At 40.4% G+C, this 14,804-nt stretch overlaps 1 protein-coding gene across 16 annotated transcripts in view; it reads left to right on the plus strand.

Annotated features, from left to right (window-relative positions):
- The window catches only part of fbrsl1 (fibrosin-like 1), an 843,225-nt gene that overhangs the window by 809,719 nt on the left and 18,702 nt on the right, over positions 1–14,804 (plus strand). For 14 of the 16 annotated variants that reach the window (XM_086011930.1, XM_086011933.1, XM_086011931.1 and 11 more), the window contains 5 exons: positions 4,597–4,868; positions 6,836–6,996; positions 9,329–9,379; positions 10,407–10,502; positions 13,041–13,112. In XM_086011930.1, coding sequence (XP_085868056.1) covers positions 4,597–4,868; positions 6,836–6,996; positions 9,329–9,379; positions 10,407–10,502; positions 13,041–13,112 — 652 coding nt within the window. Of the gene's footprint in view, positions 1–4,596; positions 4,869–6,835; positions 6,997–7,064; positions 7,304–9,328; positions 9,380–10,406; positions 10,503–13,040; positions 13,113–14,804 lie in introns of all 16 variants that reach the window. The other 2 variants (XM_086011945.1, XM_086011932.1) reach the window with 2 other exon arrangements.

A 14,804-nucleotide genomic window follows, 5' to 3' on the forward strand; every position in this document is an offset into this window, starting at 1 on the left:
TCTCTGTAATCTCCTCCGGCCCAACAACCCTCCGAGATCTCTGCACTCCTCCAAATCTGGCCTCTTGAGCATCCCCAATTTTAATCACTCCACCATTGGCAACCGTGCCTTCGCTGCCTAGGCCCTAAGCTCTGGAATTTCCTGCCTAAACCTCTTTGCCTCTCTTGCTCTCTCTCCTCCATTAAGACGTTCCTTAAAACCTACCTCTGACCAAGCTTTTGGTCATCTGCCCTAATATCCCCTTATGCGGCTCGGTGTCAAATTTTGTTCGATAATCGCTCCTGTGAAGCACCTTGGGAAGTTTTACTAAAGGTGCTATATAAATACAAGTACAGTAGTTGTTAATTTTAATTATTGTTAACCAAAATTTCTTAGGGGGGAACGTATATTATAATTAATGACCATCATAGACTAATCTAAATTTAATATTGTTGGTATGTCCAGTTATCTTCATCCACGGGGATTTTCACCCAGTTGTACTGATGCAAGTAATACTGCATGATGGGTTAAGAAAGAGAAAGAACCTGCATTGATATGACATCCTGTCGTATCCCTCGGGAATCCCCTAGAACACATCACATACCATTGCTTTTGAAGTTCTCCGTTAGGTAGGGTATTTTTGAAGCACAATTATTTTTCTCCCCTCATTCCTTTATTTTAATCTCCCTACCTGAAATAACATCTGAGAAGCTAGACGAGCAATATTTCATCTGCTAGGCAACATGTGAGTGCAGTCTGGAGTGACTCACTCAATTTAATCCACAATTTGTGAGGAAGCACCTGGCCTCATGGTGTAACTGCCTAACCAGAGTTTGGAGTTCACATCATGGCGATCATATCTACAGTAACTCCAGTGAAATGTGTCGCCATGTTTCATTTTTAAAAGCACATTAAATCCGTGAGCACTGCTTATGTTGCTAAAGTTCAGTGTTTCCTGTAGCTAGCGAAAGGGAAACTCTCCATCAATGTTCTTCGCAAATTCAGGATAATCATGAATGTCTTTTCTTTCCCTAAATATAATAAACTTTGTGCTGATGTAGCACGATTCATACAGCATTAGAAATATTGAGTACATTGTACAAATGGTGAATGTGTGATTAAAAATAAGATGCCAGGTCTTTATGCCCACATTTGTTATATAAAGAACAACGGGGGAGTGCTGCTTCTGGTCATATGCCTCATACTGTACACGTCGACATCACTGGGTTTGTTCAATGGAGGACCACAGCTATTGCAGTGGTTATATTCGGTATGTGTCCTGAATCACCAGGAATTTTCCTCAATTAATCCTCAGCCAAAAATATATTTCCCTGCCACAACTCCATTCCCTAGCCACTGACTCCATCCCCCTCCTGGCCACTGTCTGAGGCTGAACCAGACTGTTCGCAACCTCAGCGTCCTATTTGACCCCGTGCCGAGCTTCTGACACCATCTCCTCTCCATCACCAAGACCGCCTACTCCCACCTCTGTAATATCGCCCGTCTCTGCCCTGCCTCAGCCTATCTGCTGCTGAAACCCTCATCCATGCTTTTGTTACCCCCCCCCAGACTCGACTGTTCCAACGCTCTCCTGGCCAGCTTCCCATCTTCCACCTTCCATAAACTTGAGCTCGTCCAGACCTCGCACCAAGTCCCGTTCACCCATCACCCCTGTGCTTGCCGATCTACATTGGTTCCCGGTCCAGCAGTGCCTCAAATTAATAATTCTTATCTTTGTGTTCAAATCCCTCCATGGTCTTGCCCTTCCCTATCTCTGTAACCTCCTACAACCCTCCAATACCTCTGCGTTCCTCCAATTCTGGCCTCTTGTGCATTCCCGATTGCCTTCGCCCCACCATTGGTAGTTGTGCCTTCAGCTGCCTAGGTCCTAAGCTCTGGAGTTCCCTCCCTAAACATCACCACCTCTCTCTCCTTTTAAGATGCTCCTTCACCTGTTCTAATATCTCTATGTGACTCGGTGTCCAATTTTGTTTGATAATGCTCCCGTGAAGCGCCTTGGGATGTTTTACAATGTTAAAGGCACTATATAAATGCTAATTGTCATAATTATGCAGCAGCTCCATTGCATGTTGCACCCATATGGTGCAGCAAGTAATGGGCCTGTTCCATAGTTATAACATGCAGACAGATACATTTTTAGCAGATAGTAATTTGTGCCCACCACTTGTGATATGCTCCAACTTGACTCATCTGTCCATTTATAATGCGCATCTAATGTAGACCGCAACCTTATATACATTGTAAAATTTTTGAAACATTAAGTCCAAGAACTGTGCTTCATAGAGTAAGTGTTGTGCCTTCCTGATTAACAAGCATCAGTACACCTTTTGCAAACAAACCTTTATGAGCAACTTTTTAAAAACATTGAGTGGTGATGCTGAGTGTGAAATTAGCACAATTAGTTAAATGGACTCAATTGCTGGAGCAATACTGGCAGCAGAAAGACTGTTAATTTTCTTCCCTCACATTACAGCTCTTCCCAGTCTTTTCTCCAGATAATGTTGTCAGCGGTCACTGCTTTAAACCAAGGGGGCAGAAGTTCATGTTGGCCTGAATGTTTCTCCTTTTGATTGACCAGTGCTACACTGAACATAAATGCAAGCAGTTTAGTTGATTGACATTCCCGAATCACCAATGAGCGAGCTGGCATCCATGCTTGTCTGTGCTCTATACTTTCAGATATGGTTTTGCAGGCTGAGATCATATTGGATAGTGGAAAACCATGAAGCTAAATTTGTCTGTCAACAACTAAATTACTGCAGCCCAATTAACTTCAGAAAGGAAAGTAGTTGTCCAAATAAAAGAATTGCAGAACTTTATACAATGAAGCAGCCCTACACTTTTTTTCCAGCAAATTAACTGCAAAATGATTTAGCTTTTCATTACGATGGCAGCATTAAAGTAATACAGGAAACTCTCGTTTAAATGGCACCTAAATATCCAGAATTCTCTAATAACCGGCAAAATTCATACTCCGAAAACAGCACCTCAATAACCGGCAATGTTGCTGAGTCCGAGTCTCCTGCGGTGGCCGAGTTAGTCAGTGGGGGTAGTTCTCCAAACTGCCACTACTCGGCTCCTTGGCGCTGTCGGAAGTCTCTTCCGATCTGAACACCTCAATAACAGGGGTCTGACTCTCCCGTGCTGCCGGTAGTCTCTTCCGATCCGAGTTATGGATTACCCGCATCTTCCACCATCCATTTAACACACTACAGGAAACTTTGTGCTATCCGGCACCGACGGGACCGAGCTGTTGCCGTCCCATCAAAACTGCCGGACAAACCAGCGCTAATGTTGAAACATACAGAGATTTTGAGCTCCATATCTGGCAACAAACCCTGTTGCTTAGCAACAGCTTCTAAACAGTCGGCCGTACCTTGCAAGTGTCTCTGTAGCTTAGCAACAGCTTCAGCGAGACCTTGCAGAGCCTGACTGGTGGAAAAAAAAAAGCAACGAAAAGAAAAAAAAACTAACGAAACGGCTCCTGATTTTTGCCGGTGGCTTGAGCATTCCGGACAGTTAACCTCCGGACAAACCAAACTTTCCTGTATTCTGTGAGTACCCAATTTTACTGCACATTTCTTGATTTTTTAAAATTTTTGTTTGTTAAAAATAGCCTCGGTTGATATACCTCTCCGTCATCCGGAATTTTTAATCAACCGGCACCATCTCAGTCCCATCGGTGCCGGATACCAAAGAGTTTCCTGTAGTAGAAAATGACCCTTCATCTGGGGACATGCCATCTTCGATTTCCTTGAATACGTCTAGAAGTTGGAAGTATATTTAAGATGTAACATTCTTGGCCATATGTTTGTTTTAAATAGCTACATTTGAAAGTTATTAATGCATATTTCAGTTAAATGTTGTATTGTTTGCACAGCATGTTTAACTGCCATGTTGCTGTTAATAGTTGCCTCATGTCTCAAACCACATAACTGTGGAGATGAGTCATCCTGATTTAAGAACTGATGCCAGTTTCCAGATTTTCAGTTTAGAGTCACCAAGTAGGCCAAAAAGTGCAAGGACATTTCAGCCTAGATCTTCCAGGAGATGGATGATGTTTATCTAAATGTAAACAGGCTATCTCAACCTAACCCTTTAATTTACCTTCAAAACATCCCAATACTGCAGTGAAGAGAAGGTACTTTCAAATGTACTGGGAATAAACACAGGATGGACTGTCCACATTAACTTGACCTAACTTCTTATAACCATACTTCTCCAGTACTAAAGATTACGAGATCACAAAAAAATTGTCACTGAAATGTTTAATTCATTTTCCTACCATAGTTCTTTAAGTGAAAAATGGCTCCATTTTATCAAAAATAACCATCAAAATAAATATTATTGTCCTTTGTAATGAGAAAAAAACAAGAGATCAGGGAGTCTGAATTCTTATACATATAAATGTAACTGTTTACCAGTTTTGGTTAAATGTGAAATTATTTGACTCTGGATTGCTTAACACATCTGCAGTAGAGATTACCCTGGAAATACCACTGCTTTGTTTTAGTCGCAGTACATGGGATGTATTTTTATTGTCCTGAGTTATGTTTTGTGCAGTATGTTATCTAATGATCAAATTTTCTTCCCCAGCAGCCGGAGTAGCAGCGCCAGCAGTGCTGCAAGCATCAGCCTACCCAAACACTTGCCTTCATCCCCCCAAATCCACCCCCATCATTCATCCACTCCAGTCCTGCCCCTATCTATTCCAAACCTTGCTACCTCACATAATTTCTCCCTGCGGCCTCAGACTCACCCTCATCACCACGCCATGTTTGCAACACCAGCTACCTTACCACCACCACCTCCTTTAACGTCAAGCAGCCTTGTTGTACCGGGTCACCCTGCAGGACCTGGCTATTCAGGTAGGTGCAGATTCTTATTCCCCCTGAGTATTTCAGATATTGTTCAGTTGTGTTTGTCATAGAGGATTTTGCTTGTTAATATTTTTAATTCCTTTTGAAATCCCTAAAATGCCAATTTCTTTTTGTTTAATTTTGAGGGTTTATAGTGTTTCATTTAAAAATTGTCTTTTTTTTAAAGTGAGCAGTGTATTTGCTCAGTTCATAGCCCAACAGTACGGAAATGTCCTTGAGAGAGTTAAGGGAAAGTTATTGCATGAAGAAAGTCCGAACTCTCACTTTATTCATGACATTCCTTGATGTTCAGAAGCCAGCCTGATCTGTTATGTAACTGAAGCATGTACAAAAAGAAATAATGTAATGCGATCAAAGTTCAATTTCATTCATTTATGTAAACATGTCATTTTTTGTTTGACTTGAATGTTTCAGATGTTTTAACATCTCAAAGCAGCATTATTAGCAGAATTGTTTTGAGTTAAGATAATTGCACATATCTTGGCCATTACAGACGTAGCCTTCAGAACTGACAAATTGAAGAAATGGCAACACACCCAGATCTAGTCGTGGTTTAAAACGTCCACTTAATGAGCAATCTGGCGGTATAGTGGATTGATACACCAACAGACGATGCCGTTGAGAAATAGATGTAGGATTTGACCAGTGACCTTCACCACTTCCCTTCCCTCTCTTCACCTCACCGTGCCACCCTCCCAACCAGAAGGGCCTGCACTTGTCAGATTGCGGGGGGGGCGGGATAATCAAAGGATTAGATAAATGCTTCTAGACCTTAGTTAAAAAGTGGCATTGGCAAAGCCTGAGAGCAGATCATCTGCCCTCCCTGTCGAGAGAAAATGCATACCACATTTGGGGAGGCCCTACAGAACAGAGAATGTTTTACTACAATCCTGTCAGTTGTAGATTTGAGTTGGAAGGGAGGGAGAAATTGATGGTGCGTACCTCGCCTTTCAGGAAGCATGCCTTCTCTTGGCCTTGTTGGTCTAGTGAAATAGGCTGTTACTTGCTTACCCTCCTCCCAGCAAAAGACTAGCTTAATACGAAATCCTTGTTTGTCTACTTGGGTATTCAAAATCAAATTCCCTCTGTATTTCATTTCCTGGAAACCTTGAATGCTGTAATGATGTTTAACAGTCCTTATTTAACAAGCTGAATTGATTTTTGTAATATAGCTGCCATGTTTGAATAATTATACAGAAAGCCACTTCAAAGAAGATTTTTTTGGAAATGTAAAATAAAATCATCTGTATGCTTCATTGTAAGTTTTCAAGTCCTGCCCAAAAATGTCAGAGAAACATTTGGCCAAGATGTTTTTATTGCTAATTACAGTAACAAGAATGTTGTGTTTCATCCTTTGAATTACACTTGTACTTAACCATTCCATTCATTTTAACTCAAAGGGTAAGGACATTTAATGAGTAGTATTTCAAATGTGTTTATCTTTCAAGGAAACATAATTCAAACTGATTTTTTTTCTTGAAGCTGTATTGAATGCAATTGTCTGAATGGTGTCAAGAAACATGTCCTCATAAGAGCATATAATGATTTTGTTTCATTAAAAATGTATGCTTTCAGCATGCTGCTGATGTTGCTATGCTACCAGCAGTGAAGGTGATTCAGAGTATTCGTAAGTGTTGGCTGCTTGAAGCAACACGAACGAGCTCTGAAACGCCTGTGTAACAGTAATCAAATGGTTATTGCTGCAGACCTTCCCATTTAAAGCCCACAATGCCCCTTTCCAATTCGGATGAATAGGAAATGATATCTTGCAAAGGTGCCAACTTCATCGATGGCCACAGGACACATTTCAAACAGCGGTATTGCTGCCTGCTCTTATGGAGACAAGTACAGTGTCTTAGCTATCTCCCTTGGGAGGTGGACTGTATGTGTGTGGTTCTCATTTCCCCAGTTTGTTTTCTGCTGGGATGACTCATATGGTTCTCTTCTGTCTTTAGATACCAGCCTGTTGATATCATTCAACCAACCAATCATGTATTGTCAGCCTCAGTCGGGAATTCTGATTGGTGCTTTGTCACAGGCATCTCTGTTACCTCCACCAATGAGTCCTCACGTAGAAAACCACCACAGCATGACCTGCAGAAACAGGGAATGCCAGGTGAATATTTGGCCTTTTTTTTCCAACTGACTGGCCCACGGCCCTTGTGTTTCTTTTTTCTCTTCCAGAGCATGAACTGCTGAGGCAGGAGCTGAACAACCGGTTTTTGGTTCAGAGTTCCGACAAGGCGGGGTCGCTAGCCCCGCCACCATTCTTGAGGGCGGAGTTTCATCAGCATCAACACACGCATCAACACACGCATCAGCACATGCATCAGCACACGTTTGCTCCTTTCCCTGCGAGTCTGCCACCGACTCCACTCATGCCGCCCACTGCACCACCTGTGGTGCATACCCTAGGCAGAAAAGTGAGGATAAGTAGAGCATCTCTTGACTCCCCCTCTCCCCTTACAAAAAAAATACCTTCCATCTCTTTCACCATAGTGACCACGGGTTGGCTAATGTGATTCTTAAAAAGAAAAACACCAGTGGCACTTATTTTTCTATTCCAACTCTCCTGTGATATCTTTTGACCATACAACCAATTAAGGCAAACGGTCATATGTCTGTATTGAGATACTTTATGTACATTCTAATATATCGGACTTCAAACGTTTGGCAGTCACCAAAAATTAATATTTAAAGAGAATAGTATCCTAAAACATGTTTAATATTTGATGACTGTTAAGTTAATACTGTCCTGCTATTTTAAAATACCACAAACTGACAACGGTTGTAAGAAGAGTTGTTTTGGAACTTGATCAACAACAACTACTTGCATATATATAGCGCCTTTAACATAATAAAATGTTCCAAGGCGCTTGATAGTGCAGTGGCTCAGTTGGTAGCACCCTCGCCTCTGAGTCAGTAGGTTATGTATTCAAGTCCCACTCCAGGGACTTGAGCACAAAAACCCAGGCTGACATTCCAGTGCGGTACTGAGGGAGTGCTGCACTGTCGGAGGTGCCATCTTTCGGATGAGACGTTAAACCGAGGCCCCGTCTGCTCTCTCAGCTGGATGTAAAAGATCCCATGGCACTATTTCGAAGAAGAGCAGAGGAGTTATCCCCGGTGTCCTGGCCAATATTTATCCCTCAATCAACATCACTAAAAAATAGATTGTCTGGTCATTATCACATTGCTATTTGCGGGAGCTTGCTGTGCGCAAATTGGCTGCTGCATTTCCTACATTACAACAGTGACTACACTTCAAAAAATACCTTTCTAAAGCGCTTTGGGACATCCAGTGGTCATGAAAGGTGCTATATAAATGCAAGCCTTTCTTTAAAGTGTTGTGTGGTCAAAAGATGGAGAAATGACATATCCTTTCTAGCCCTTGGGACACATTTGTTCTGTGCTTATTAGAGTGTTGTGGATTTAAATATTAGTGCACTAAACGGTTTTTATTTATCAGTATATGAATATGACCTTAAATATATGCTATATGGGCACTGCGTACTAGCCAAAATGAAATACCACAGTAGTCAAGTGTGGAAGAGTAAAGTAAAAATATATCCACAGTGCTGTTTTTATACATATTCTTTCTGTGAACTGAAAACAATAGCATTCCTATAACTTCTGACACACAAACGCTGTTTTTGTAGCATAGTTAGAGTTGAGAATGTATGATTAAAATCACCTTATACCCACAGAATCTGGCTCATAAATGCTCAGTTGGCTATTGTTTCTTTACTCTGACTAGTGTTTAAAAACAGTTAATGTAATTTGCTCTGGTTTACACACCCTCGCCGCATTGCCTGTGCAAGCTGCATGCATATCTGCTCCCTTTTAAGTACCATTTCCAAATTTTCCCAAAAAATATATTTAAAAAAAAAAGAGAAGCAGTTTAACTGCTTGTTGCAGAATGTGTTTTCAATATTTTTAATGCAAAAAAATGTACCATGTGGTCTAATTACAGTCATAAAGAAGTGTGTGTATAATCTACCTAGTGTATGTTTTTGTGATTAATGTTGTTTATGCTGACTAAGTGGCAGACATCTGGTAATGGCTATAATTAATGAAATTATGCATGTGTTCTGTATACATAGTTATTATATTCAGCAGCAGCTGCCATGCCAAATGGCTGTGTGTGGAGACTTTCCATTTCTTAATGTCCCTTAATTGTTTAAAGATGAAATATGTAGAAGTAATTATTAAAAGCTGTTTATCGATTTTTCAAAAAAAATTTGTAAGTAGTTCATGACGGGTTGAAAATGATTAGCAGCTAATAATATTGATCAATCATTAGCCTATTTTGATTGTACAGTTATTTTATGATGATCAGAGGATGTGTTTAACTTATTTTGACAGCCTCCGAGCTTCACAATGACAGAGTGACTTCTATGTTGGGCAAAACAAAATCTGTTACAACTTGTTTTTCCTCTTCCTTTCAGTTTGAAAAGTATACACCAAAAATAGAAAATCCTTTCTATCGACATTCTAGTGTGAGTGTCCTCTGTTTCTCGAGAGCTCATTGTGCGTGTGCTTCAGCTCGCACCCACGGTTTTTAAAAATATCATTTTGATCAAGCATCATTTCATGCGTTCAATTTGGGGTTTCTACTCTTGTGGTTTCCAACACATCTGCAGTTCATCAAATTAGCTTCAATTTGCATTTCGAACAGACTCTAGCCAGATATAGATTAGGTGATTTTGAACTTCAAATTTAAGGTAGAATGCACTTTGGAAAGTCTCTCCCTTTGGGTTGCTGAAGCCATAGTTTAATGCCATTGTGCATCCAGGACATGCTTATTTGATAGCAGAGGCATTCTCTCACCCATGCAGATTAAGCGTCTCCGCGTTCATGCTGGCAGCTCTGGTGTAGTATGAAAAATATTGCACATTTACAACACTTTCCCATAGAATGCAGAAATAGCTGTTCACTTATTTAGATTAGAGGTGCACTATCAACCAGGATGCAACTGCCGAAAAACTGAATTGCAATTCTGTTTAATAAAAATATTTCACTTTATTTGCTTTCACTGAAGATAAACATGTATTGTTGGGCAGTTAGGGGGCAGTTGCCTTGGACAGATGCTGCAAGAACACAGCAGTAATTTAATTTGCTAATACAAAAATTCAGGAGGGAGAAGACAACTGACATCACCAGGCCTTTTTCCAGTCTTCAGTGAAGTTGGAAATGAAATGTTAAATGCTTCAGGAGGAAGACTTACTTTTGTGAGTCTTCCATACTGTGAAATCATTTTAATGTTGCATCCTTTAGATATTTGTTACACACAGTTAAGACACTTCGCCATATCCTGTAGCTGGTTAAGTGCCTGTTGTAAACAATACCTGATACTGTACAGTTTTTAGATGGTGGCAAAGATACAACAGCCAGGTGTAAACAATTGATGTTCATTTGTTCGTGAATAGCTGAATTGCATAGCTTGTGCTTGGCTTGTATGCGCCCTGTGCATTATATGACTGATTCTCATTCTGAATGTAACTCTTCATATCTTGTTAATTTTAGTTCTTCCCACCGTACGCACCAACAATGCCGGGAATGCCATCCATGATTCCACATTCAGGTCCCTTTGGGTCACTTCAGGGAGCATTTCAGCCTAAGGTACGTAAATCAGTTTTATAGATGTTAAAAATGACTTTTGTAAGTATGTTCTCTGGGTGATGATGGCAGCACTGGAAAGGGAGACCTTCCACGCCAGTTCTCTTTCTTTCCCGCCCCCTCCTCAATTTTAGCAATGGCAAATTAAATTACTGTTGAGTAATTGTGCAAGATTTGTCAGCTGACTGAGGCAACTGTGCTCTAACTGCCCAAAAGTATTAAAGGAAAGTAGCAAAGAATTGTAAATTTATAATTATCAGATCTGAAGTTGAGATTTGCTCTGTGCTTTCTGCATAACCTTTGCTAACAAATGGTTACTGTAAACCGGCTGTGATTGATGTGGTTAACCTATGATTATACCAGGGATCAGTAAGTACAGCATTTTCTAGGCATATAACTCGAGAAAAAAATGTATCTGTCAAAAGGAGACCGGTTTGATCTGCAAATTTCCACATAATTTACATGCCAACTTGAGTAGACGAGGAGGCCCTGAGGGTAAACTGCACAAGGTTAATAATACTTGACCCATCTTTGGAGTCAAAAATCCTGTGGCTGATGCATTGTAATGGTAGGAACCATTTCAAACAAGCAAATTACCCTGTTCTGTAGAGCAGATGATTTTTTTGCCCTGAAGGCCTGACTTACGTGTGCTCATGCTGACTGAGCACAATGCCTTTCACTGGGCTGCCATGATCAGTCAGGGTTATTAAGTTTGCCTGGGTCGGCACTGCTGAGTGCTCCTCCATTTTTCAGACTGAAGCGTCTGTCACTGAGGTAGGGAGAGACAGATTACCTCAGTCAATTTCACTGTCTTTGCACTCCACTTTGCTGAGCTGGGAGCCAGTTAAAGGCATAACAGGTTATTCATTATCTGACTGTCTTAGTGTAGGCAAATGGCAGTTTCATGGACCGGCGTGTAGTATCCTTAACTCAAGGTCACAGGAAGGAGAACGGAATGAAACTTAAAGTTTTTCAGCAACATATAATCAATAACTTTCAATTTTTGATATATATATATATTACAGTATAATATATATATATAGTAAATTTAAACCTCAGTGCAGTAAACACTTTGCAGTCTGCAGAATGAGCAGTATGTAAAGAATAGTAATGAATACCTGTGAGTGGAATCCAGGGCAGTAACTCAATCAAGCACTTATATGACATCATAACCCCCAAAGTAATTCTTCAGCAGCTCATGAATGCTCTCTGGGTAGATTCTAAGAAACTGCTGTCTGTTTATATAAATATTTTTATTGGGTGAGACATTTTCATATTTTAGTTTTTGTGTAAGTTCCTGGTTTCTTGTCATTTTCAGGAGTATTCAAGTCTCAGTGCAAAGGCAAATGTCATTCAAGGAAAGGTCCCTCTGCAGGTTTATCAGAATATAGCTTACAGGAAAATTACAAACATCGAATATAAGTTGTGATTCCATATGGAGATTTTATATAGAAATACAGTGTTGATTTGATTTTTTTTTAAATTTCATAGTTGTTTCTTGCCCAGGGTTATATTAGACAGCTGCTTGTATGGTTCATGAACTCAATTGTTGAAGAAAGCAAAGGTTATACATGCCTGGAACTTCACATAACAGCCTTTAGAATTGTGGTGTGAACATCCTTAAGTCAGTTTCACAACAGCAGTTCAAACCTCAAAGCCTGTGATAAACAATCACTTTTATAACTTGAATATTCTGCATATACTGATAAAGAAAAGGAAGAATTACTTGCATTTATGTAGCACCTTTCACAACCTCAGGACGTCCCAAACCACTTCACAGCCAGTGAAGTAGTTTTGAGGTGTAGTCACTGTGGAAATATTGTGGTTTCTGTTAGCACAAGTCAGTCAGCATCTGTGTGTGGATGTGTGCCAAAGTGTAACTTTTGACAAAATATAAATTAATATTGTGTGTGCACCTTCAGCTAGCTTAAGTCTATAAGGAACATTACTTGAAATGGCAGCTGTAGCTGTTAGTCCAGTTTTGACAATTTCATCATGAATATCCTAATTTTAAAGGTATTAGCAATGTTGACGGTTCTAAATATTATAGCATTTTTTAATGTAATAGTGAAATCATTAAAACCATGAAATAGTGTAGGGATGGGCAGGCAGGTTGTACCCACACTCCTCCTCCAGTTACCATTCTGTGACCGGGAGGGCAGATGGCTGTGAACTCCTCTCCATACATGGTGGGGAAGTGGCTGGCTTCAGCACTCTGCCCATAGGTACAGCCAAAATTAAGAACTTTCTAACTAAGGGATCACAGCTGCAGAACTGTGCCCTGCTGCACCTCCTGATATATATTTTTGCAGTTCACAGTAATCATCTCAGAATCTAATATCGTTGTACTTGAGTTACAAATAATGGCTACAGAAAGTATTCTCTACTCTAAAAATATTAATGTCGTTTTTCATAAATTCAGAATCTTTTAGGCCCAGTGGCTTCTCCATGACTCTGTGGCCTTTTCATTGCACTGCAGCAATTTCAGTGGACCAGACCAGTTATTTTTAATGATATGAATGCGGTGTTGTCTTTCCCCAGACTTCCAATCCAATTGATGTAGCAAGCAGACAAGGAGCAGTTCCTCACACTCTACTTCAGAAGGACCCCAGGGTAAATGAACTAATAACTTTCAACCCTGAAATCTTCAGCCATGATTGCATTACATACATGTTAAACTGCGCAGGACCAAAGTTCCTTATACTGCCAAGCAATGTTCCCTTTAAGCTGGGCAGCCGCACAGCGCTCTGGACCTCCTGTGCAGCCGGCTCACCGGCTTTTAAATAGAAAAGCCACACAGGCACAGAATTTTGAATGGGCCGCACAGCCCGTTAAAGGGGCCGCACGGCCCCAAAAAAAATTAAAGGGAACATTGCTGCCAAGTACATTTCTGACTTGCCCCATAACTTTGTTCATGACTGCTTATGAAGATGCCTATTTAGCAGAATCTGTGAGGTTCTTGCTGTTAATACTATTCCAAGCTAAGTTTTATTAAATAAACTCCCTGAGCTTGTTCAATCTGTCATCCTATTCCAAACAAGCTATTTCATAACATCATCTTCATGTGGCATTTTTCATCAAAAATCTCTTCCTTGAAAGATAGCATCTTGGTAACAGTGTTTGACAAGACCAAGCAGCCAGAACCATTCAGTGGGTGGAAATACAGAAGCAAGACCAGGCTTAATCATCAAATCTATTAAACTTTTGTTTACTAGCCCTTTATCTGACTTTGATCCTTAAAATTATTGATTCCTCCCTGATAATAGCAATGACTGCATCATCTTTGCATCCATATTGCTAGTCAACAAAGCAATGTAAGTAGATAGGACTTCAAGCTTGGTTCTCACGGCTATTTAGTACCCCATTTACATTTACAGAACTAGTTCAATTAGAATATAACCCAGGTCGCTGAATTTGTCCCATTTATACTGCGACGTGAATTCAAGAACAGCAGATAACTACACAAGTGCAAGGTCCAGACACGAGCAGATAGTGCAGAGTCCTGACTGCCAGTTTAGTCAGGATCTGCCCAATATTGGGGAAAGGTCTGTGCAGACCAGCAATGTGTACATCACCTGAGAGATAAATCCACCCACAGGTCACAACCAAAATGGCAGCTATGTGACTATGGTGGTCAATATCTTTTATTTACAACAGAGAGCCCCTCCCAAGGGAAGTCTTGCTGCGTTCAGCATAGTTTTGTTTACAGGGTTGCCTCTGGTGCATTTTCTGCATTGCATGAGATACCATATTCCAGGTCATTTGTTTGGGGTTATCCAATATTAACCCATACCTGGATTTGGAAATGGATGTCTACAAAATGATATAAATAGCAGCTTTTGAGCTTTGCTAATCATCAGATGTATTAAGTAGTAACCTTTTAATAGCTTTGCAGTTTCTTGTGCTGCGATCTTGATAAATCGCAATTCTCTGAGCCATTATTTTTGACCTAGTTTTATCGAGAGAGCTTTCATGCCCAGAGGGATGCTGATCAACTGAAACGAAGGAAAGGATTTGCATTTATGTAACGCCTTTCACGACCTCAGCATGTCCCAAAGCGCTTTACAGTTAATGAAGTACTTCTGAAGTGTAGTCACTGTTGTAATGTAGGGAAACATACTGGTGTGGGGGCCATCATTTAGGCAAAAAAGGGTTGTAATGAATAAGAATTGCACTGATATTCCACTTCACTGCATGGGGAAAACCAGTTGGGAGTGTTGTGTCTTTTTGTTTTGTTAATTAAATGCAGAGCTGATTTCAATACATTTGAAAGGCCATTTTCATTCTGGGATATGTGGATTGCAA

This window comes from Somniosus microcephalus, chromosome 19, assembly GCF_052327205.1.
Source record: "Somniosus microcephalus isolate GS21.2 chromosome 19, FLI_Smic_1.0, whole genome shotgun sequence".
NCBI lineage: Eukaryota > Metazoa > Chordata > Chondrichthyes > Squaliformes > Somniosidae > Somniosus > Somniosus microcephalus.